Here is a 22843-nt window from a genome sequence, read left to right as displayed (position 1 = left end):
CTTTGGATGGGACAGCAGAGAAGATGAGGAGGAGGAGGAGAGAGAGGAGAGGAAACTATTCAATTAGATTTGCATGGGGGCATAGGCAACATGAAAATACAACACAGCAGCTGTCAGATTCTTTCAGATGACATAAGCAAACAGGACTGTTAATAGGATTAACATGAAACAAAAATTAACATTCTTATTAAACATATTCAGGTATCAGTGGTGTTCCAAATGGAACTATTTTCCCTATATACAGTAGTGCACTACTTTGGACCAGGGGCCATAGTGGTATCGGGAATGGGGTGCCATTTGGGACGTAACCTAAACCTCCTCCGTTTCCAAACATTTCCCCTCACATTTGGGCCCGAATGGACTCAACCCCGCATTGCGCACTTTGATGATCCGTTACCTGTTCTCCAGGCGTGGTTTGATGGGTTTGTAGAGCTCGGGTATCTTCCTCTCCAGCATGGGCCGCAGGTTCTCTCTCAGACGGTTGTAGTTCTTCTTTAACTCCTGCTGGTACTCCTTCTGGTCCAACGTGATCAGGTGCTTGTTCTTCTCCACAGCCTCGCCACACCTACAGAGGAACAGGGGGGGGGAAACATAGGACGTGTCCCAAATGGAACCCTATTCCCTATATACAGTAGACCAGGGTCCATAAAGTAGTGCTCTATATACACTGTAGGGAATATGGTACCATTTGGGATATAACCATACTACTGTGGGCTGTGTCTCAAGTCTTCAATGAGTTCCTCTCCTCACCTTCATCACTCAACACTGACCTGACATTACTTTTCATTCATCTTCATGAGGATGTTCATGCATCCATTTCATTTCCTTATTTTCTTTTCATGGATTTCAGTTCATTTCCTGAACAAACTATGTGACCGACATGGATTTGTCCCCAAATCAGTTCACATTGGCATTTAATAATTGTTTCACCTTATTAAACAACCTGTGTGTCCACCTGTATTAGATGTTCACTCTTTCTCTGAGCCTTGCTTCCTTTTTTAGTACAGGATTGCTCAAGGAAGGAAAGTGTCTCTTGTAGTACTGTGCTGAGAGTGGCAGGGAGTATAGTGATCCGTGCACAAAAACAGTACCCTGGGGTTGAAACTCATTTCAGAGGACAGGTACGGTACGGGGTCTGGTCTGCCTGCAGTCACAATTACAACATGCATAATGGATGACAGACAAACGAGCCAGAAGGAAATGGAAAGACGAGCACCCTTTTAATGCAAGTAATATGAAAAATGTAATCTAACAGAATACAGTAAATGCATAGGGAATGCTGAAAAAAAGGGGTCTGGGGGAAAAAAGCATTTCACTCCCCCCCGAAAAACCTCCAATCAGTTGATGTGTTGCTACTAGCTAGCCATCGTCCTTCCAGCCCAAATAGCAGCTTGAGAAGTGGATTATTGGAATATAATGAGCTCGTGCAAACTTGCATGGATTATGGAAGAAAATAAAAGTTTCTGAAATGACGGTAAATATTTGCTGGCCTGCTTGCAGCAATCAACGTAGTTGGAATGTGACATGAGGGTTCTCAAATGAAAGCCACCTTTCGGAGGCAAACGATACGAGACACACATACATACTCGCACTCAGAGACACACTCCCTGGACCAAATCACCATAGTCCCTGCCTCATCCGTTTAGACGGTTGGTTTAAATGATGTTTAAAATATTCAAACTAAAATGAAAGTCCCCAGAGAACAATAACGTTTTTCTGTTCCACGCAGCTGAGTGATATTAAAGGGGAAACAAGTTAATATGCCTGTCCTATTGTTGTATTAAATCACGTCTAGCTTCCTTCAGTATCACCTAGGAATGTATTTCAGTAATAACACATTACCAAGACAGATGGTGTGGGTGCATACATAGCTGGTTTTTACTGTCAATAATTTTTATTTATTTAATTAGGCGAATCAGTTAAGAACAAATTCTTATTTACAATGACGGCCTACACTAACCAAACCGGACGACGCTGGGCCAATTGTGGCCGGTTGTGATACAGCCTGGATTTGAACCAGGGTGTCTATAGTGACGCCTCTAGCACTGAGATGCAGTGCCTTAGACCACTGCGCCACTCGGGAGCCCAATAGCACCATGCAACAGTACTAATTTATATGGTGTCCATACTTCAAGCCACCACTAAAACAATTTCAAACCATTAATGACAGAAATATATATTCCACCACAAAATGTACTACTGCCGGCATTGAAAATGAGTGTACACTTTGGGGAAAAGATAGAGAATCGAACTGTACCAAAAACAAGTGTCAGAGCGAGATCAAAAGTGAGAGCAAAGTGTACGTTTGATGTGTTTCTCATCCCTGGCTGGTAGGCGTGGATTGCAGTTGCACGGTGGTGTTTGGGTTGGTTCTCACCTCATGATGAACTCTTTGAAACACAGGCGCAGTTTGTTGTGGTGACGGAAGAGCTTGGGGTCTGCTGGGATCTCATTCAGAAAGACCTGGGCCACCTCCAACGGTCCCTACGCGCACACACACACAGAGGGAGAGTGTGAAGGATGGAAGGAAGGAAAGGAGGGGAGGAAGATGGTATAAGAAATGAAGAAAGAGTATGAGCATGTGAATGATGAATGCCTCGCTTTCATTAGAGGAAACTTCATTAGAGGAAACTACTTCCTAACTGAATACTCAGTAATGACCTTCATTAGAGGAAACTACTTCCTAACTGAATACTCAGTAATGACTTTCATTAGAGGAAACTACTTCCTAACTGAATACTCAGTAATGACCTTCATTAGAGGAAACTACTTCCTAACTGAATACTCAGTAATGACCTTCATTAGAGGAAACTACTTCCTAACTGAATACTCAGTAATGACTTTCATTAGAGGAAACTACTTCCTAACTGAATACTCAGTAATGACTTTCATTAGAGGAAACTACTTCCTAACTGAATACTCAGTAATGACCTTCATTAGAGGAAACTACTTCCTAACTGAATACTCAGTAATGACCTTCATTAGAGGAAACTACTTCCTAACTGAATACTCAGTAATGACCTTCATTAGAGGAAACTACTTCCTAACTGAATACTCAGTAATGACCTTCATTAGAGGAAACTACTTCCTAACTGAATACTCAGTAATGAATGCGTTCCAAACAGCCCCCTATTCCATAGATAGTGGACTTCTTTTGACCAGAGCCCATTACATAAGGAATATGGTGCCATATGATACGCAGCCAAAGTGTCCAAAGGCCAGGACATAAGATAGAGATCAGATGAAGGAGACCCTGATTAGCCTGATCGCTGTGTGGCTAATGTCACCACTAACCCTGCCTACAAGCAGCCATTTGGCTCCCATTCATTCCCTCTCTGGGATCGTGTTATCCTAACTTATATTTATCATGAAACCACAGCACGCTCACATGGCCAGGCATTAGAATGCTCATTGTGGTTCATTCGCAAACATATGTGCTAGACTAGGGCCTGGAGAGCCGGACGGACAGAGGGGAGCCATCCCTCTCTACTGATTAGGCCCAGGGCTGTGCTTGTTTATGGACAGCATGAACATTAAGGTTGTGTATACAGTCAGCAGGTGAAAGCACTGGTTGCTGTCAGAATAGACTATACAAAAGAGAGCTGGGGCCTGATGTAACTACATCATGACTTTAGCGTTTTTACCCAGCGTTTGACGGGAGCTGTAAGCCATCAGATCAAAGGGTTTCAGTGTTTAGCGCAGACATGAAAGAAGAGGTTGTGAATGAAGGTTTTAACAGAATCAGCCGAGGCACTGTACAGACAATGTTATGGTTGAACTGGACTCTTTGATGTATCATGTCTCCCACCTGCTCTTTATCAAGTTACTTACTAACTTCCTAGATTGGATGTTTCCTCAAGGTTAGTGCTGAGGATTCAGGAGAATACAACTCACACCTACGAGATGCACTATGCAATCACTTCAGTTGGCTTTTCACACTTGTTTTTCCTCTTCATTTGATGTGTGGAGTCAATGAGTAACTTTCAAATCAGTAATGCTAATGTTAAAAATGCCAGTTTGGGGGGGGGGGGCATAAAAATATATTTCTTTGAAGTCAGGACAGGTGGCTGGAGGTACCTGGTTGACGGTGGCTCCCACAGAGCCCTGTAGAAGCATCTGGAGCATCTTAGCATCTGGCTGCTCCCTGTGTGTGGCTACCGCTAACTCCCTGGTCTTCTTTTGCATGTCCTCGATGGCCACCTCAATGGGAGTCAGGTCAAACTTGGGAATGGGAGGATGAGAAGGAAGGAGAGGCAAAGAAAGTGAAAAGGTACAAGTTAGATTTGTAAAGATAAAACAAAAAAGAATTCTGTCTAATTGGTTAAGAGCCATTAACGATCAAAAAGCAAAGATGAACCCAATATTGAAAAGCTGTGTCTAAATAGGCTTTGTTCTACCAGCATACCTCTTCTTTCTGGATGACGTTGATGCGTGTCTTGATGTAGGGGAAGGTGTGCATAGTGGTGAGGATGGTCTTCCTCTTGTACTGCTCGTTGAGGTCACCACGCGGCCGCCCGGCCTTTGTGAAGGGCGTGGTGTACATGAAGCGACGCAAGTTGAAGTTCTTCTCAAAGTTGGTCAGGCGGTCTTTCATCTCATAGTCATCAAAGAAGGGCTCCACGTAGGTGATCTGTATGTAGGCCTGTGGGAGGGAGAGAGAGAGAGAGAGTGAAGGGAGGGGCGGAGAATGAGAGAAAAAGCGGGTGAGGGGATAAAAGTAGAGATGCATCTAGTTGTTTGTGAATGTTCCTCTCAATAATTTGACATTCACAAACAACTAGATGCATCTCTACTTTGATGCGAGTCAGAAGAAAGTGAAAAGGGACACAGCAGGAACACAGGATGGTTTGGTGGTGTACTGTCATATACTGTACCTTGTTAGCATCCAGTTTGCTTCTGTCTATGCCTTTGGAGTCTTTGATCATCTCCAGGGCATCGCCAAAACACTGACTGTAGAAGTTCTACAACACCAATAGATACAGTACTCATATGAATAGATGCAGTACTCCTATAAATAGATGCAGTACTCCTATAAATAGATGCAGTACTCCTATAAATACATGCAGTACTCCTATAAATACATGCAGTACTCCTATAAATACATGCAGTACTCCTATAAATACATGCAGTACTCCTATAAATAGATGCAGTACTCCTACAAATAGATGCAGTACTCCTACAAATAGATGCAGTACTCCTATAAATAGATGCAGTACTCCTATAAATAGATACAGTACTCCTATAAATAGATACAGTACTCCTATAAATAGATACAGTACTCCTATAAATAGATGCAGTACTCCTATAAATAGATGCAGTACTCCTATAAATAGATGCAGTACTCCTATAAATAGATGCAGTACTCCTATAAATAGATGCAGTACTCCTATGAATAGATGCAGTACTCCTATAAATAGATGCAGTACTCCTATAAATAGATGCAGTACTCCTATAAATAGATGCAGTACTCCTATAAATAGATGCAGTACTCCTATGAATAGATGCAGTACTCCTATGAATAGATGCAGTACTCCTATGAATAGATGCAGTACTCCTATAAATAGATGCAGTACTCCTATGAATAGATGCAGTACTCCTATGAATAGATGCAGGACTCCTATGAATAGATGCAGGACTCCTATGAATAGATGCAGGACTCCTCTGAATAGATGCAGGACTCCTATGAATAGATGCAGGACTCCTATGAATAGATGCAGGACTCCTATGAATAGATGCAGTACTCCTATGAATAAATGCAGTACTCCTATGAATAAATGCAGTACTCCTATGAATAGATGCAGTACTCCTATGAATAGATGCAGTACTCCTATGAATAGATGCAGTACTCCTATGAATAGATGCAGTACTCCTATGAATAGATGCAGTACTCCTATGAATAGATGCAGTACTCCTATGAATAGATGCAGTACTCGTGAATAGATGCAGTATTCATATGAATAGATGCAGTTTTTATATCCATGCAGTAAAAGCATGCACCCATGCACGCACGCACAGACACACACGCACTCTCTCAGTTACCTCCAGTCTGTGGGATATCTCTGGCAGGTGGGTGATCCCTGGCTCCTTGTAAACAAACTCCTGTTCATCCAGGTCTCCAAACTTGGCCCCATAAAAACCCACCCGGAAATATGTACCAAACATCCTCTTATGGCCCTGGGACGACGACAAACACGTGAAAGCGACTCAGCATTGTAACATTATATATGAAAAATAACAATTAACATCCAAGTGAAGGAAATAGGTAGACAGCTTTCCTCCAAATACAGCACATCGATGTCCAATTGTAATTGTAAGCATTTCACTATAATTGTAAGTACTTCATATGTATTGTGACTGTAATCCCTTCATATACAGTAGTCCACGCTGATGTCTGTCTGTACCTTCTGAATGATGTTGTCAAAGGCTCTCTGGAGTTTCTCGTGAGTAGAGACCAGCTCCCGGAAATCTCTGTGAGCCTCCAGAACAGGCATAATGATCTTATACACTTCATTCACTGTCTCATACAGACCACCCTGAAAACACAGCAACAGCATACTATTATCACCATTGTTGAGTGTCTTTATGCGAGTGCAGCAGTACCATTATTTAGGATCCGCTTTTGTTTGTTTGTCTGTTTGTGTGTCTTACGTTGCTAAAGAGTTCTGCAGCCTGCTTCAGTAGGCCCACCAAACCACTGGTGGTGAAGTATTGTCCTGAACAGACACCGTCTTCATCTGGGGACAGTATGTCATCTGATACCGCTGACTCCTCCAGCACGTTGGGAGAGATGTTCTATAGAAGCAACCAACCAATCAGACTCATCCGGCATGTTACAAATGGGAATCAATCAATCAGGTATTACTGACAGCTTTGTTTTTCACAAAAAACGAAGTCATGAAGTGATTAAGCAAGACACAGCCAAACAATGAAACATTACATTGAGTATACAGCTCCCCTTTATGGCAACAGTCAACAGACCATAATCAGTAGTGTGTGTGTGTGTGTGTGTGTGTGTGTGTGTGTGTGTGTGTGTGTGTGTGTGTGTATATATATATAATATATATATATATATATATATATAATATATATATATATATATACAGCCTAGGTACCCACCTGAAAGGTGACACTGCCCACAGGTAGGTATTTGTGGTCCTCCAGCATGCTGAGGTATTCAGCCACCAGGGCTGCAGCGTGGACCAGACACATGGCCGACTCGGTAAAACACTTCCTGTTCTTGTGTTTTTCCGCCATGTTCTGCAGCCAGGTCAACCTCAGGTCAGGAGACGTCTGGTAACCCTTCGCTATCCTGGAGACAGAAGGAGGGAGAGGGGGAGTGATGCTGAAATCCAAACCAACCCCAGTACTCAAGCTCTTAGGTACTCCTGTAGACCTGGGACTGTATTCATAAAACTTCTCAGAGAAGAAATGCTGATCTAGGATCAGTTTTCCCTTTAGATTGTAATGAATGTGAGACCTGATCCTAGATTAGACGCTTTGTGTATACGGGTCTTGTAATCAGCTATAATAATGTATTCTCCTTGTATCCTGTTAGGCTGGGAGGTCAGTGAGTGAATGGTTTGGGGTGAGGTAAACATTTGAGGAGGGCTGGGAGTCAGTTTTAGGTAGCATAATGTAAATTCAATAATTCATAACCTTTTACAGATGCTTGGCTTATGCAGAATGAAAAACAAGAATGTATCTGTAGACATGCAGAATTTAAGCAGATGAGAGTCTGCATTCACACCCACACAAACTCTATAGATTTACATACACAAAAGCCGATCTCTGTCCCAAACTGCTACCACATGGTTTCCATAGTGAGGAACAAACAGAGAAGAAACTAATCCACAAAGAAATGAATAGGAACCAGGAGAAAAACATACACAGAGCCCTACAACAGGAGTGAAGGAGTGAGTGAGTGAGTGAGTGAGTGAGTGAGTGAGTGAGTGAGTGAGTGAGTGAGTGAGTGAGTGAGTGAGTGAGTGAGTGAGTGAGTGAGTGAGTGAGTGAGTACCTGTACATGAGGTCCATGAGCATCTCTGGGTCTTCCTGGAACTCTCTCATCTTCACCGTGTCTGACAGGATACTGTTTAAGTTCCTCAGCAGCTCATCCACCTACACAATAACACTAGGGTTGATATCAACATGTGTTTTTTGTGTGTTTTTTGTGTGTGTTTTTTGTGTGTGTTTTTTGTGTGTTTGTGTGTGTTTTTTGTGTGTGTTTTTTGTGTGTGTGTGTGTGTTTTTTGTGTGTGTGTGTTTTTTGTGTTTTTTGTGTGTGTGTGTGTGTGTGTGTGTGTGTGTTTTGTGTGTGTGTGTGTGTGTGTGTTTTTTGTGTGTGTGTGTGTTTTTTGTGTGTGTGTTTTTTGTGTGTGTGTGTGTGTGTGTGTTTTTTGTGTGTGTGTGTGTGTGTGTGTGTGTGTGTGTGTGTGTGTGTGTGTGTGTGTGTGTGTGTGTGTGTGTGTGTACCTGTGAGGGCAGCGGTGTGTTCTGCATCTCTGTGTCCTCCTCTGCATAGGCCAGTATGGTGCGTAGGGACCTGCGGAGGTACTCCTCATGGAAGTCCTCGGACTTCCCCACCAGAGAGGCTAGAGACATAGTCACCTGCATCTTCACCCGGGAGAAGTTCTACACAGCACAGAGAGAGGAACAGGGGCATGAGTATCTGGCGTTAGGTGGGACCTAGAGTGCATCCCAAATATCACCCTATTACATACATAGTGCAGTACCTTTTAAAATGGCCCATCTCTGTAGACAGAGAGGGACCTGACCTGTGGCCCTCTGTTCATCTCTGTAGAGGGGGATTTGACAAGGAGGAGGCCCATACTCATAATCAGGGTTTGGAGTGGAGGGACACTAACACAGGCTGGCTGTATTCATAAAAAGCTAACTATAAAAAGCATATATTAAAGAATGATATGACATTGCTCAGTCGTGTATTGGCTAATAAAGTAGACTTTACGGTTTTCAAAATTCCCCTTTAAGTCGGTCTACTTGTCTAGGTCTGTCTCCCTCTGCCTTATTCTCTGAACCTCTCTTTCTGTCCCTTGCTTTGAATCTCTCTCTTGCTCTGTCTCCTTCTCCCTCTGCCTCCTCCTCTGAATCTCTCTCTCGCTGTCTCTTTCTCCTTCTCTCTGAATATCAATTCAATTCAATTCAAGGGGCTTTATTGGCATGGGAAACATGTGTTAACATTGCCAAAGCAAGTGAGGTAGACAATACACAAAAGTGAAACAAACAAAACGAATTAACAGTAAACATTACACATACAGAAGTTTCAAAACAATAAAGACATTACGAGTGTCATTAAATATATACAGTGTTGTAACAATGTACAAATGGTTAAAGCACACAAGTTAAAATAAGTAAGCATAAATATGGGTTGTATTTACAATGGTGTTTGTTTTTCACTGGTTGCCCTTTTCTTGTGGCAACAGGTCACAAATCTTGCTGCTGTGATGGCACACTGTGGAATTTCACCCAGTAGATATGTGAGTTTATCAAAATTGGATTTGTTTTCGAATTCTTTGTGGATCTGTGTGATCTGAGGGAAATATGTGTCTCTAATATGGTCATACATTGGGCAGGAGGTTAGGAAGTGCAGCTCGGTTTCCACCTCATTTTGTGGGCAGTGTGCACATAGCCTGTCTTCTCTTGAGAGCCATGTCTGCCTACGGCGGCCTTTCTCAATAGCAAGGCTATGCTCACTGAGTCTGTACATAGTCAAAGGTTTCCTTAAGTTTGGGTCAGTCACAGTGGTCAGGTATTCTGCCACTGTGTACTCTCTGTTTAGGGCCAAATAGCATTCTAGTTTGCTCTGTTTTTTTGTTAATTCTTTCCAATGTGTCAAGTAATTATCTTTTTGTTTTCTCATGATTTGGTTGGGTCTAATTGTGCTGTTGTCCTGGGGCTCTGTGGGGTGTGTTTGTGTTTGTGAACAGAGCCCTAGGACCAGCTTGCTTAGGGGACTCTTCTCCAGGTTCATCTCTCTGTAGGTGATGGCTTTGTTATGGAAGGTTTGGGAATCGCTTCCTTTTAGGTGGTTGTAGAATTTAACGGCTCTTTTCTGGATTTTGATAATTAGTGGGTATCGGCCTAATTCTGCTCTGCATGCATTATTTGGTGTTCTACGTTGTACACGGAGGATATTTTTGCAGAATTCTGCATGCAGAGTCTCAATTTGGTGTTTGCCCCATTTTGTGAAATCTTGGTTGGTGAGCGGACCGCAGACCTCACAACCATAAAGGGCAATGGGCTCTATGACTGATTCAAGTATTTTTAGCCAGATCCTAATTGGTATGTTGAAATTTATGTTCCTTTTGATGGCATAGAATGCCCTTCTTGCCTTGTCTCTCAGATCGTTCACAGCTTTGTGGAAGTTACCTGTGGTGCTGATGTTTAGGCCGAGGTATGTATAGTTTTTTGTGTGCTCTAGGGCAACGGTGTCTAGATGGAATTTGTGGTCCTGGCGACTGGACCTTTTTTGGAACACCATTATTTTGGTCTTACTGAGATTTACTGTCAGGGCCCAGGTCTGACAGAATCTGTGCAGAAGATCTAGGTGCTGCTGTAGGCCCTCCTTGGTTGGTGACAGAAGCACCAGATCATCAGCAAACAGTAGACATTTGACTTCGGATTCTAGTAGGGTGAGACCGGGTGCTGCAGACTGTTCTAGTGCCCGCGCCAATTCGTTGATATATATGTTGAAGAAGGTGGGGCTTAAGCTGCATCCCTGTCTCACCCCACGACCCTGTGTGAAGAAATGTGTGTGTTTTTTGCCAATTTTAACCGCACACTTGTTGTTTGTGTACATGAATTTTATAATGTCGTATGTTTTACCCCCAACACCACTTTCCATCAATTTGTATAGCAGACCCTCATGCCAGATTGAGTCGAAGGCTTTTTTGAAATCAACAAAGCATGAGAAGACTTTGCCTTTGTTTTGGTTTGTTTGGTTGTCAATTAGGGTGTGTAGGGTGAATACATGGTCTGTTGTACGGTAATTTGGTAAAAAGCCAATTTGACATTTGCTCAGTACATTGTGTTCATTGAGGAAATGTACGAGTCTGCTGTTAATGATAATGCAGAGTATTTTACCAAGGTTACTGTTGACGCATATTCCACGGTAGTTATTGGGGTCAAATTTGTCTCCACTTTTGTGGATTGGGGTGATCAGTCCTTGGTTCCAAATATTGGGGAAGATGCCAGAGCTAAGGACGATGTTAAAGAGTTTTAGTATAGCCAATTGGAATTTGTTGTCTGTATATTTTATCATTTCATTAAGGATACCATCAACACCACAGGCCTTTTTGGGTTGGAGGGTTTTTATTTTGTCCTGTAACTCATTCAAGGTAATTGGAGAATCCAGTGGGTTCTGGTAGTTTTTAATAGTTGATTCTAGTATTTGTATTTGATCATGTATATGTTTTTGCTCTTTATTCTTTGTTATAGAGCCAAAAAGATTGGAGAAGTGGTTTACCCATACATCTCCATTTTGGATAGATAATTCTTCGTGTTGTTGTTTGTTTAGTGTTTTCCAATTTTCCCAGAATTGGTTAGAGTCTATGGATTCTTCAATTACATTGAGCTGATTTCTGACATGCTGTTCCTTCTTTTTCCGTAGTATCTCTGTCTCATTCACACTCTGCCGCTCTCTGAATCTCTCTCTCGCTGTCTCTTTCTCCTGCTCTCTGAATCTCTCTCAATCTCTCTCCCCCTCTCCTTCTGCCTCTCTGAATCGCTCTCACTGTCTGTCTCCTTTTCACTACTATCTCTTTCTCCTTATCCTTCTCATGTTCTTTCTCAGTCCAGTTGTTGCTGGGGGGGGGGGGGTCACAGAGTTTCCTCCAGGTAACGGAGGGCTTAGCGCAGACATGGTTGTGTATGTGTGTGTGTGTGTGTGTGTGTGTGTGTGTGTGTGTGTGTGTGTGTGTGTGTGTGTGTGTGTGTGTGTGTGTGTGTGTATATATAACCCCATCCATCTCTGCCATCATCAGCAAAGCGAGAAATTATCTCCCATTAGCTGAGACATAATCACCTATGGATCATCTCTACGGCCCCATTCTGTTAAACCGAGTGTGGCGCCAGGCCTGATACGTTTTTTGTGTGTGTGTGTGTGTGTGTGTGTGTGTGTGTGTGTGTGTGTGTGTGTGTGTGTGTGTGTGTGTGTGTGTGTGTGTGTGTGTGTGTGTGTGTGTGTGTGTGTGTGTGTGTGTGTGTGTTCCCTGTGCTGGGGTCACTATCACTGAGTGATGGTGTTATTCCTTGTTTCTTTCCATCCTTCTCTCTGCCTTTCTCTTACCTACAACCAGATTTCCGTCCAACCTTATGCCGGATAAATAAAAAAATGTCAATACAGGCCTGATGGATACAATAAATTTGTCGGTAAATGTTCAAAATGTGGACAAAACAAAATGCACTAGACAAGGTGAGTCTTTTTCAGTCTGTAAAATTAACCATGTGTGAAATGGCAGTGGAAACGCTTTGATGCGCAAATCTCTCCCGCACTACCCTCCCTCCCAACCTACCCCTCCCTCCCTCCCTCTCGCCCTACCCCTCCCTCCCACCCTACCTCTCCCTCCCTCCCACCCTACCCCTCCCTCCCTCCCCCTCCCTCTCTCACCCTACCCCTCACCCTCAACCTCACCCTACCCCTCACCCTCACCCTCACCCTACCCCTCCCTCCTCCTCCATCTCTCACCTTACCCCTCCCTCCCTCTCACCCTACCCCTCCCTCTCACCCTACCCCTCCCTCTCACCATACCCCTACCCCTACCCCTCCCTCTATCTACATCTCGCTACCTCCCATCCCTTCTCTCCCTCCCTATGGGAAACACATTTACATTGGAAAAGCAACTGAAATAAACAAAAGTGAGAAGAAACAAAATACAATTTTACAGTAAACATTGCACTCATAAAGGTTTCATGAGGATAAAGTATGTTATCAGCTAAAAAACATAACAGATAAATATTGGTTTTATTTACAATGTTGTTTGTGCTCCACTGGTTGCCCTGTTTTCATGACAACTGGTCACACATCTTGCTGCTGTGATTTGCACATTGTGGTATTTTGTGTAACAGATATGGGAGTAAATCGATGTTTGATTTGTTTTCAAATCTGACCTTTCTGGGTCAGTGTGATTTATAGGAAAAAATATGTGGTCATACCTTTGGCAGGAGGTAAGGAATTGCAGCCCAGTTTTCACCTTTTGTGGGCATTGGGCACATAGACTTTCTTCTCTTGAGAGCCAGGTCTGCCTCTCTCAATAGCAAGGCTATGCTCACTGAGTCTGTACATAGTCAAGAGTCTGTACATAGTTAATTTTGGGTCTATCACAGTGATCAGGTATTCTGCCACTGTGTATTCTCTGACAGGCCGCCCCCAGGTGGTGAAGGTAGGAAACAACACCTCCACTTCACTGATCCTCAACAGTGGGGCCCCACAAGGATGTGTGCTCAGCCCCCTCCTGTACTCCCTGTTCACCCATGACTGCGTGGCCATGCACGCCTCCAACTCATTCATCAAGTTTGCAGACGACACAACAGTAGTAGGCCTGATTACGAACAACGACGAGACGGTCTACAGGGAGGAGGTGAGGGCCCTCGGAGTGTGGTGCCAGGAAAATAACCTCTCACCAAATGTAAACAAAACTAAGGTGCTGATCGTGGACTTCAGGAAACAGCATAGGGAGCACCCCCTTATCCACATCGACGGGACCGCAGTGGAGAAGGCGGAAAGCTTCAAGTTCCTCGGCGTACATATCACTGACAAACTGAAATGGTCCACCCACACAGACAGTGTGGTGAAGAAGGCGCAACAATGCCTCTTCAACCTCAAGAGACTGAAGAAATTTGGCTTGTCACCTAAAACCCTCACAAACTTTTACAGATGCACAATTGAGAGCATCTTGTCGGGCTGTATCACCGCCTGGTATGGCAACTGCACCACCTGCAACTGCAGAGCTCTCCAGAGGGAAGTGGGCTCTCCAGAGGGAAGTTTGCCCAACGCATCACTGGGTGCAAGCCACCTGCCCTCCAATACACCTACAGCACCCGATGTCACAGGAAGGCCAAAAAGATTATCAAGGACAACAACCACCCGAGCCACTGCCTGTTCACCCCTCTATCATCCAGAAGGCGAGGTCAGTACAGGTGCATCAAAGCTGGGATCGAGAAATTGAAAAACAGCTTCTATCAAGGCCATCAGACTGTTAAACAGCCATCACTAGCACAGCGGCCGCTGCACTATATACATACACTTGAAATCACTGGCCACTTTAATAATGGAACATTAGTCACTTTACATATTTTGCATGACTCATCTCATATGTATATACTGTATTCTATCCTTCTCTACTGTATCTTAGTCTATGCCGCTCTGACATTGCTCATCCAAATATTTATATCTTCTTAATTCCATTCCTTTACTTTAGATTGTGTGTCTTGTTAGATATCTGTGGAGTCTGTGTTTGTGAACAGAACCCCAAAACCAGCTGGCTGAGGGGACTCTTCTCTAGGTTCATCTCTCTGTAGGTGAGGGCTTTGCGGTGTAACGTGTGGGCATTGCTTCCTTTTAGGTGGTTATAGAATTTTACAGCTTTTTCTGGGATTTTTATTATTCCTAATTCTCCTCTGCATGCATTGTTTGTGGTTTGCATGGTACATGAAGGATATTTTATCAGAATTCTGCATGCAGTCTCAATTGGGTGTTTGTCCCATTTCGTGAATTATTGTTTGGCGAGTGGACCCCAGACCTCACAAACATTAAGGACAATGGCTTCTATAACTGATTTAAGTACTTTTAGCTAGATCCTAATTGGGATGTCAAGTTTTATGTTCCTTTTGATGGCATAGAATGTGCATTTGTTGTCCTGGCAACTGGACCCATTTTGGAACACAATTATTTTTGTCTTACTGAGATTTAGCGTCATGGCCCAAATCTGACAGAATCTGTGCAGAAGATCTAGGTGCTGCTGTAGGCCCGCCTTGGTTGGGGACAGAAGCAACAGATCATCTGCAAACAGTAGACATTTGACTTCAGAGTGTAGTATGGTGAGTCCGGGTGCTGCAGACTGATCTAGAGCCCTAGCCAATTAATTGATCTACAGTTGAAGTCGGAAGTTTACATACACTTAGGTTGGAGTCATTAAAACTCGTTTTTCAACCACTCCACAAATTTCTTGTTAACAAACTATAGTTTTTGCAAGTCGGTTAGGAGATCTACTTTGTGCATGACACAAGTAATTTTTCCAACAATTGTTTACAGACAGATTATTTGACTTATTATTCACTGTATCACAATTCCAGTGGGTCAGAAGTTTACATACACTAAGTTGACTGTGCCTTTAAACAGCTTGAAATATTCCAGAAAATTATGTAATCCCTTTAGAAGTTTCTGATGGGCTAATTGACATAATTTGAGTGAATTGGAGGTGTACCTGTTGATGTATTTCAAGGCCTACCTTCAAACTCAGTGCCTCTTTGCTTGACATCATGGGAAAATCTAAAGAAATCAGCCAAAACCTCCGAAAATAAATTGTAGACCTCCGCAAGTCTGGTTTATCCTTGGGAGCAATTTCCAAACGCCTGAATGTACCACATTCATCTGTACAAACAATAGTACGCAAGTATAAACACCATGGGACCACGCAGCCGTCATACCGCTCAGGAAGGAGATGCGTTCTGTCTCCTAGATATGAACGTACTTTGGTGCGAAAAGCGTAAATCAATCTCAGAACAACAGCAAAGGACCTTGTGAAGATGCTGGAGGAAACAGGTACAAAAGTATCTATATCCACAGTAAAACGAGTCCTATATCGACATAACCTTAAAGGCCGCTCAGCAAGGAAGAAGCCACTGCTCCAAAACCTCCATAAAAAAAGCCAGACTACGGTTTGCAACTTCACATGGAGACAAAGATCGTACTTTTTGGAGAAATGTCCTCTGGTCTGATGAAACTAAATAGAACTGTTTGGCCATAATGACCATCATTATGTTTGGAGGAAAAAGGGGGAGGCTTGCAAGCCAAAGAACACCATCCCAACCATGATGCACGGGGATGGCAGCATCATGTTGTGGGGGAGCTTTGCTGCAAGAGGCACTTCACAAAATACATGGCATCATGAGGAAGGAAACTTATGTGGATATATTGAAGCAACATCTCAAGGCATCAGTCAGGAAGTTAAAGCTTGGTCGCAAATGGGTCTTCCAAATGGACAATGACCCCAAGCATACTTACAAAGATGTGGCAAAATGGCTTAAGGATAACAAAGTCAAGGTATTGGAGTGGCCATCACAAAGCCCTGACCTCAATCCTATAGAAAATGTGTGGGCAGAACTGAAAAAGCGTGTGCGAGCAAGGAGGCCTACAAACCTGACCCAGTTACACCAGCTCTGTCAGGAGGAATGGGCCAAAATTCCCCCAACTTATTGTGGAAAGCTTGTGGAAGGCTACCCGAAACGTTTGACACAAGTTAAACAATTTAAAGGCAATGCTACCAAATATTAATTGACTGTATGTAAACTTCTGGCCCACTGGGAATGTGATGAAAGAAATAAAAGCTTAAATAAATTCTCTCTACTTTATTATTCTTACATTTCACATTGTTAAAATAAAGTGGTGATCCTAACCAAAATTCACTAAAATAGGGAATTTTTTACTTGGATTAAATGTCAGGAATTGTGAAAAACTGAGTTTAAATGTATTTGGCTAAGGTGTATGTAAACTGTTGAAGAGGGTGGGGCTCAAGGTGCTTCCCTGTCTCACCCCACTTCTCTGAGGAAAGAAATATGTTGTGTTTATTGCCAATTTATTGCCAATTTTAACTGCCAATTTTAACTGCACACTTGTTGTTTGTGTACCTTGATTTTATAATATTGTATGTTTTCCCCCAACAATGCTTTCCATCAATTTGTATAGCAGACCCTCATGCCAAATTGAGTCAAAAGCTTTTTTTAAATAAAAAAAGCATGAGAAGACTGCTTTGTTTTGTTTATCTATTAGTGTGTGCAGGGTGTATATGTGGTCTGTCGTACGATATGTTGGTAAGAAGACAATTTGACATTCGCTCAGGACATTGTGTTCACTGAGGAAATGTTGCAGTCTGCAACGCTTACTTACAAGCCCTTAACCAACAATGCAGTTCAAGGAATAGAGTTAAGAAAATATTAAAAATTAAAAATTAAATCAGTATCACAAAATAAAGATAATGAGGCTATATACAGAGGGGTTACGGGTACCGAGTCAATGTGTGGGGGTCTACAACTGTTGTATTCGGCGCACGTGACCATGAGGATTTTTCCAAGGTTACTGTCGACGTATATTCCACAGTAATTATTGGGATCAAATTTGTGTCCACTTTAGTGGATTGTGGTGATCAGACCTTGTTTCCAAATATTGGGGAAGATGCTAGAGCTGAGGATAACATTGAAGAGTTTAAGAATAGCCATTTTGAATTTGTGGTCTGCATATTTTATCATTTAATTTAGTATACCATCAACACTACAGGCCTTTTGATAAAGTAGTCTATAGTACCACTGCCAAGGGATGGGCTGTAGGTGTACCTACCATAGGATTCCCCTCGAAGCCTACCACTGACTATGTACAAACCCAGCATGCGACAGAGCTGAGTTGTAACCCATTTTTGTTGGTTGTTTTGTCATAGTTGTGTCTAGGGGGGCATATATATTTGGGAGGGAATGCAGTCCCCTCCAGGTAGGTGCTTGTCCCCCTGTGTGTGGAGGGTGTGAGGTTACTGTCCAGTTCTGGCGCTTAGGTTAGACTAGTACATGTCCCTGGGGATGGAAATGGTTGATCTCCCACTCTAGGATGGAGAAGCTGTCTTCATTAAAGTATGTGGATATAGGTAGCACACAGCAGGACATTTTTCTCTGTTGAGATTATTTCCATTTTAATTTCTAGTCAAATGTAAAATGATTCTGTTTTGCTTAATTTAATTGAGTGGATTAGGTCTGATGTTGCCTGAGCACATGTGTGATTTTCAAGTTGTCGAGGTTGGGGACATGGAAGGGTCAGGAGGCTTGGTTTGACCTGGAGGGACCTATATGAGTTGTGGCCATGGTCGGTTTGGGAGGGTGTTGGCTGGTCGGTTTGGGAGGGTGTTGGCTGGTCGGGGTGGAGGGTGTTGGCTGGTCGGGGTGGGAGGGTGTTGGCTGGTCGGGGTGGGAGGGTGTTGGCTGGTCGGGATGGGAGGGTGTTGGCTGGTCGGGATGGGAGGGTGTTGGCTGGTCGGGATGGGAGGGTGTTGGCTGGTCGGGATGGGAGGGTGTTGGCTGGTCGGGATGGGAGGGTGTTGGCTGGTCGGGATGGGAGGGTGTTGGCTGGTCGGGATGGGAGGGTGTTGGCTGGTCGGGATGGGAGGGTGTTGGCTGGTCGGGATGGGAGGGTGTTGGCTGGTCGGGATGGGAGGGTGTTGGCTGGGTGGGGTGGGGAGGTGCCTGGTGGTGCCTCTCTCTCACTCGTACTGTCATTACTTACAGAAAGGCAGGGACACAGGGGTAGACAGGGACATATCTTCCTGTTCACTTCTAAGTACCCAGAAACACATCACTCAGCAACTTTCTCCACTGAGCTCAAAATAGACATGGAAACGACTGGGTGGTAGAGGAAAAAGGATGAGACGGAATCTGTCTATGTGTGTGTGTGTGTGTGTGTGTGTGTGTGTGTGTGTGTGTGTGTGTGTGTGTGTGTGTGTGTGTGTGTGTGTGTGTGTGCTCACATTGGCTGAGCTGAAGCTGCATCTCATGATGAGGTATAGGGTAGCGCAGGCCTGGCTTCTATTTCCATCCACAGGACTGCTACAGTGCTGGAGCACCTTCTGACACAGGTCTGCACACTGCTCGGCTTCCTCTTCAAACAACAGGTCACCAAACTATAACACACACAATACTGTCAGTACATGCACACACATCCATACACACACAATACTGTCAGTATATATTGTATATAGACAGTACCTTGACGACGAGTGCTCGCAGTGTGCTGAAGCAGTGAGACAGGAAGGTTGTACTCTGGTTGCAAGTGAGACAGTGTAGCAACACCCTCAACACACCGCCCACAACACTGTCCTTACAGTCAGCCAATGGAACAGCCTGTATGGAAGACAGTCATGACAACCAATCACAAGGGAGAGAGAGAATAATGTCAGCCAATGGGACTAGAGAGGACACTATGATGTTGGCTGTGTTCAAGAGAGTATCAATTTCGTGATGCGTTGTGGGTAAATGCTGACAGACTGATCTACAAACAATCAGTAGTTCTTGCAGATTCAAGGTGATTTGTAGAACAGTCAGTCTGCAGTCAATCTCAAACACGGAGAGAAGAAAGAAGTAGAGGTAGATTGAAAACATAAGGAGAAAGATGTTGGACCTGTACTATGGTCTCCAGTAGGTCCAGGACTATGAGGTTGGACTCGGTAGCCAGATTCCCACTGATCAGAGCCTCCTGGTCTAGCTCTGCTTTGGTTCTGAGGGAAACCGGAGAGGGGGTTCTCTTCACTAGTTTCTTCCAAATGTATTGTCTGACAATGTATCTTCTTCCATACCAGGAGAGATATGTAATGAATGAATTGCATTTGTACTCAGTGCGTGTAACTCACTTGTCGTGTTTGTCATTGGTCTGCCTCCACTGTGTCAGGTCTTTTCTCCAGCGCAGGTTCACTCTCTGACCTGCACGGTCACTTCCTGTCAGGGTCAAAGGTCAGGGATAAAGGGGCTGGCAGGCACTTGTCCAATCAAAAAGCAGCTTAGGAGTACCATTGTTCCCTTTTCAGCAACTCAGAACTGCTTTTCAGGAGATATACTTCTAAGTCGTGTACTGTGCATGTAGCTACTCTTCATCAATCAGACTGACCTCCAGCCCGTCGCATCATTTCCCCCCGGGCTCCGATGCCCCTCAGTAGGGAGTCTTCCAGCTGCATCTTGGCCTGCTGGGACTTCTGTAAGGCCTGCGTGCTCACCTTATCACTGCTCCGCTTCCCCTGCACAACACACACACACAATGCGTGAAGGCATGCACGCACAAACACAGTGACAATAACACACACATTTACATCCTACTTACAGACATTAATTAGGCATATACTCCATGCAGGGCGCAGATACACTTACCCTGTACTCAAAGCAGGAAACACAGATGGTGAGTAGTTCTAGCAGTCTGTTGAGCTGTGCTGAGGGCATGTCTACAGTCCAGCGCTGGATCAGACTCCTCTCAGCGTTCTTCATTACCCACAGGAAACACAGCAGCAGGTTACGGCTGGTCTCTGCCGACAGGGTGGCCACTGCCTTAGCAGACTGCTACAGAGGAGACAGACAGAGATATACTGTATACTTTAGAGTGGACAGAGACATACTGTAGTATAATGTTGTTTATGGGTTCTTGTATTTTATTGGAATCCCAATTAGCCGCTGCCAAGGCTCTCCACAGGTGCTACATGTAATTCAGAGGTTGAGTTTGATGAATATTCCATACAGACCAGTGATTGATGTCTACCATTGAGTAACACTATTACACAGAGTTGATTGGGACCTCTGATGAAGACAACCATTAAACTCCTACTGATTCCATAGATGCTATTACTCAAATAGCAGGCTTAAGACCTCGACTCGAGTTCAATGTCAATATGTTAAACACTTTTCAAAACTGTAAAAAAAAATAATAACTACAGTTTGCATTGTGTATAGGGCATACATCCATCTAGCACAGACGAAGTATAATAGGAGAGACAGATGGAGGGTGTTCTGTGGCTGTGTGGTTGCCGTGGCTACATTTGATGGATGTGTGTGTCTCTCAGCACAGCCCAGTTCACTTATGATGATAATGCCTGTCCATAAAGCATCTCCCGGTGTGTGTGTGTGTGTGTGTGTGTGTGTGTGTGTGTGTGTGTGTGTGTGTGTGTGTGTGTGTGTGTGTGTGTGTGTGTGTGTGTGTGTGTGTGTGTGTGTGTGTGTGTGTGTGTGTGTGTGTGTGTGTGTGTGTGTGTGTGTGTGTGTGTGTGTGAGAGATAGAGAAAGAGAGCTGGCATCTCATAATGGATGGTGTGTGTGTGTGCTTCCGACAGCTCATCAGTCTACCTCACAGCAGCACACCTGCTACACCACCGCCCCCTTGTGGATGCGTGCGTGCACACACACACACACACACACACACACACACACACACACACACACCTTTATCACTACTAGTCACAAAATTACAGAGCAAGGAATTTACTACTCTAATTGAAATTGTGAATGAATCATTTTAAAAAGCTAACTTAATCCAGGTCTGATGGAGGAACCCAAACATACAGTATGTGCTTGGAGGTGAAAGAAGAGAGTCCTACTGATACAAAACCATGGCAACATTCCTATATCCTTACCACAGACGCCATGGAAGCCAGGGCATTCCTCGCCAAGGTGTTGAAGGGATTGCCGGCGATTGCCATAGCAATAGACTGATTAATGGGCGGGATGTTGTCGGGGTCTTCGTCTGACCCTCCGGTCTTGCTCTTCCCTCCGCGAGCCTCGGACACTACGGAGACACACAAGTGTCAAATACAAAAAAAAGACGTATTTTCAACTTTTATTTACACAGATTAGAAGTTACTAAGGACATACAGAGGTAGAAAGGGGAGCACGTTTGAAGGGGAGACTATGGTGGGGAGTCACATATTTGTTGAGAGCAAAGAATTTTGGGGTATTTTATTAGGATCCCCATTAGCTGTTGCAAAAGCAGCAGCTACTCTTCCTGGGGTCCACACAAAACATGAAGCATAATACAGAATGACATAATACAGAACATCAATAGACAAGAACAACTCAAGGACGGAGCTACATAAAAAAAATGTAATAGCACACGTAGCCTACATACCAATACATACACGCAAACTATCTAGGTCAAATAGGGGAGAGGCTTTGTGTCACGGGGTGTTGCTTTATCTGTTTTTTGAAACCAGGTTTGCTGTTAATTTGAGCAATATGAGATGGAATGTAGTTCCATGCAATAAGGGCTCCATATAATACTGTACACTTTCTTGAATTTGTTCTGGATTTTGGGACTGTGAAAAGACCCCTGGTGGCATGTCTGGTGGGGTAAGTGTGTGTGCCAGAGCTGTGTGTAAGTTGACTATGCAAACAATTTGGGATTTAACACATTAATGTTTCTTATAAAAAGAAGTGATGCAGTCAGTCTCTCCTCAACTCTGAGCCAAGAGAGACTGGCATGCATAGTATTTCTATCAGCCCTCTGATTACAATTAAGAGCAAAACATGCCGCTCTGTTCTGGGCCAGCTGCAGCTTAACTAGGTCTTTCCTTGCAGCACTCGACCACATGACTGGACAATATTCAAGATAAGACTAAACTAGAGCCTGCAGAACTTGCTTTTTGGAGTGTGGTGTCAAAAAAGCAGAGCATCTCTTTATTACGGCCCGACCTCTCCCCATCTTTACAACCATTGAATCTATATATTTTGACCATGACAGTTTACAATCTAAGGTAATGCCAAGTAATTTAGTCTCCTCAACTTGATCAACAGCCACACCATTCATTACCAGATTCAGCTGAGGTGTAGAACTTAGGGAATGGTTTGTACCAAATACAATGCTCTTAGTTTTAGAGATGTTCAGAACCAGTTTATTACTGGCCACCCATTCCAAAACATGCTGCAACTTTTTGTTAAACGTTTCAGTGACTTCATTAGTTGTGTTTACTGATGCATACATGGTTGAATCATCAGCATACATGGACACACATGCTTAGTTTAATGCTAGTGGCAGGTCATTGGTAAAAATAGAAAAGAGTAGAGGTTCTAGAGAGCTGCCCTGCGATACACCACACTTTAC

The 22843-nt window shown here is 43.7% G+C and overlaps 1 protein-coding gene across 1 annotated transcript in view; it reads right to left on the bottom strand.

The window, feature by feature from the left end:
• The window catches only part of LOC129825786 (dedicator of cytokinesis protein 8-like), a 111267-nt gene that overhangs the window by 6594 nt on the left and 81830 nt on the right, over positions 1 to 22843 (bottom strand). Inside the window, exons 28-45 of the mRNA XM_055885928.1 lie at positions 21381 to 21532; positions 20131 to 20316; positions 19874 to 20000; positions 19620 to 19704; positions 19391 to 19487; positions 18979 to 19113; positions 18741 to 18893; positions 8473 to 8631; positions 8018 to 8118; positions 7117 to 7309; positions 6649 to 6792; positions 6402 to 6533; positions 6040 to 6174; positions 4875 to 4961; positions 4406 to 4642; positions 4078 to 4221; positions 2378 to 2484; positions 398 to 565 (exon numbers count right to left, since the gene is read on the bottom strand). Coding sequence (XP_055741903.1) covers positions 398 to 565; positions 2378 to 2484; positions 4078 to 4221; positions 4406 to 4642; positions 4875 to 4961; positions 6040 to 6174; positions 6402 to 6533; positions 6649 to 6792; positions 7117 to 7309; positions 8018 to 8118; positions 8473 to 8631; positions 18741 to 18893; positions 18979 to 19113; positions 19391 to 19487; positions 19620 to 19704; positions 19874 to 20000; positions 20131 to 20316; positions 21381 to 21532 — 2542 coding nt within the window. The remainder of the gene's footprint in view (positions 1 to 397; positions 566 to 2377; positions 2485 to 4077; positions 4222 to 4405; positions 4643 to 4874; positions 4962 to 6039; positions 6175 to 6401; positions 6534 to 6648; positions 6793 to 7116; positions 7310 to 8017; positions 8119 to 8472; positions 8632 to 18740; positions 18894 to 18978; positions 19114 to 19390; positions 19488 to 19619; positions 19705 to 19873; positions 20001 to 20130; positions 20317 to 21380; positions 21533 to 22843) is intronic.

The sequence above is a fragment of the Salvelinus fontinalis genome, chromosome 28 (genome assembly GCF_029448725.1).
Source record: "Salvelinus fontinalis isolate EN_2023a chromosome 28, ASM2944872v1, whole genome shotgun sequence".
NCBI lineage: Eukaryota > Metazoa > Chordata > Actinopteri > Salmoniformes > Salmonidae > Salvelinus > Salvelinus fontinalis.
The sequence above is the reverse complement of the archived record's forward strand: the minus strand, read 5'-3'. Positions and strand labels throughout refer to the sequence as shown.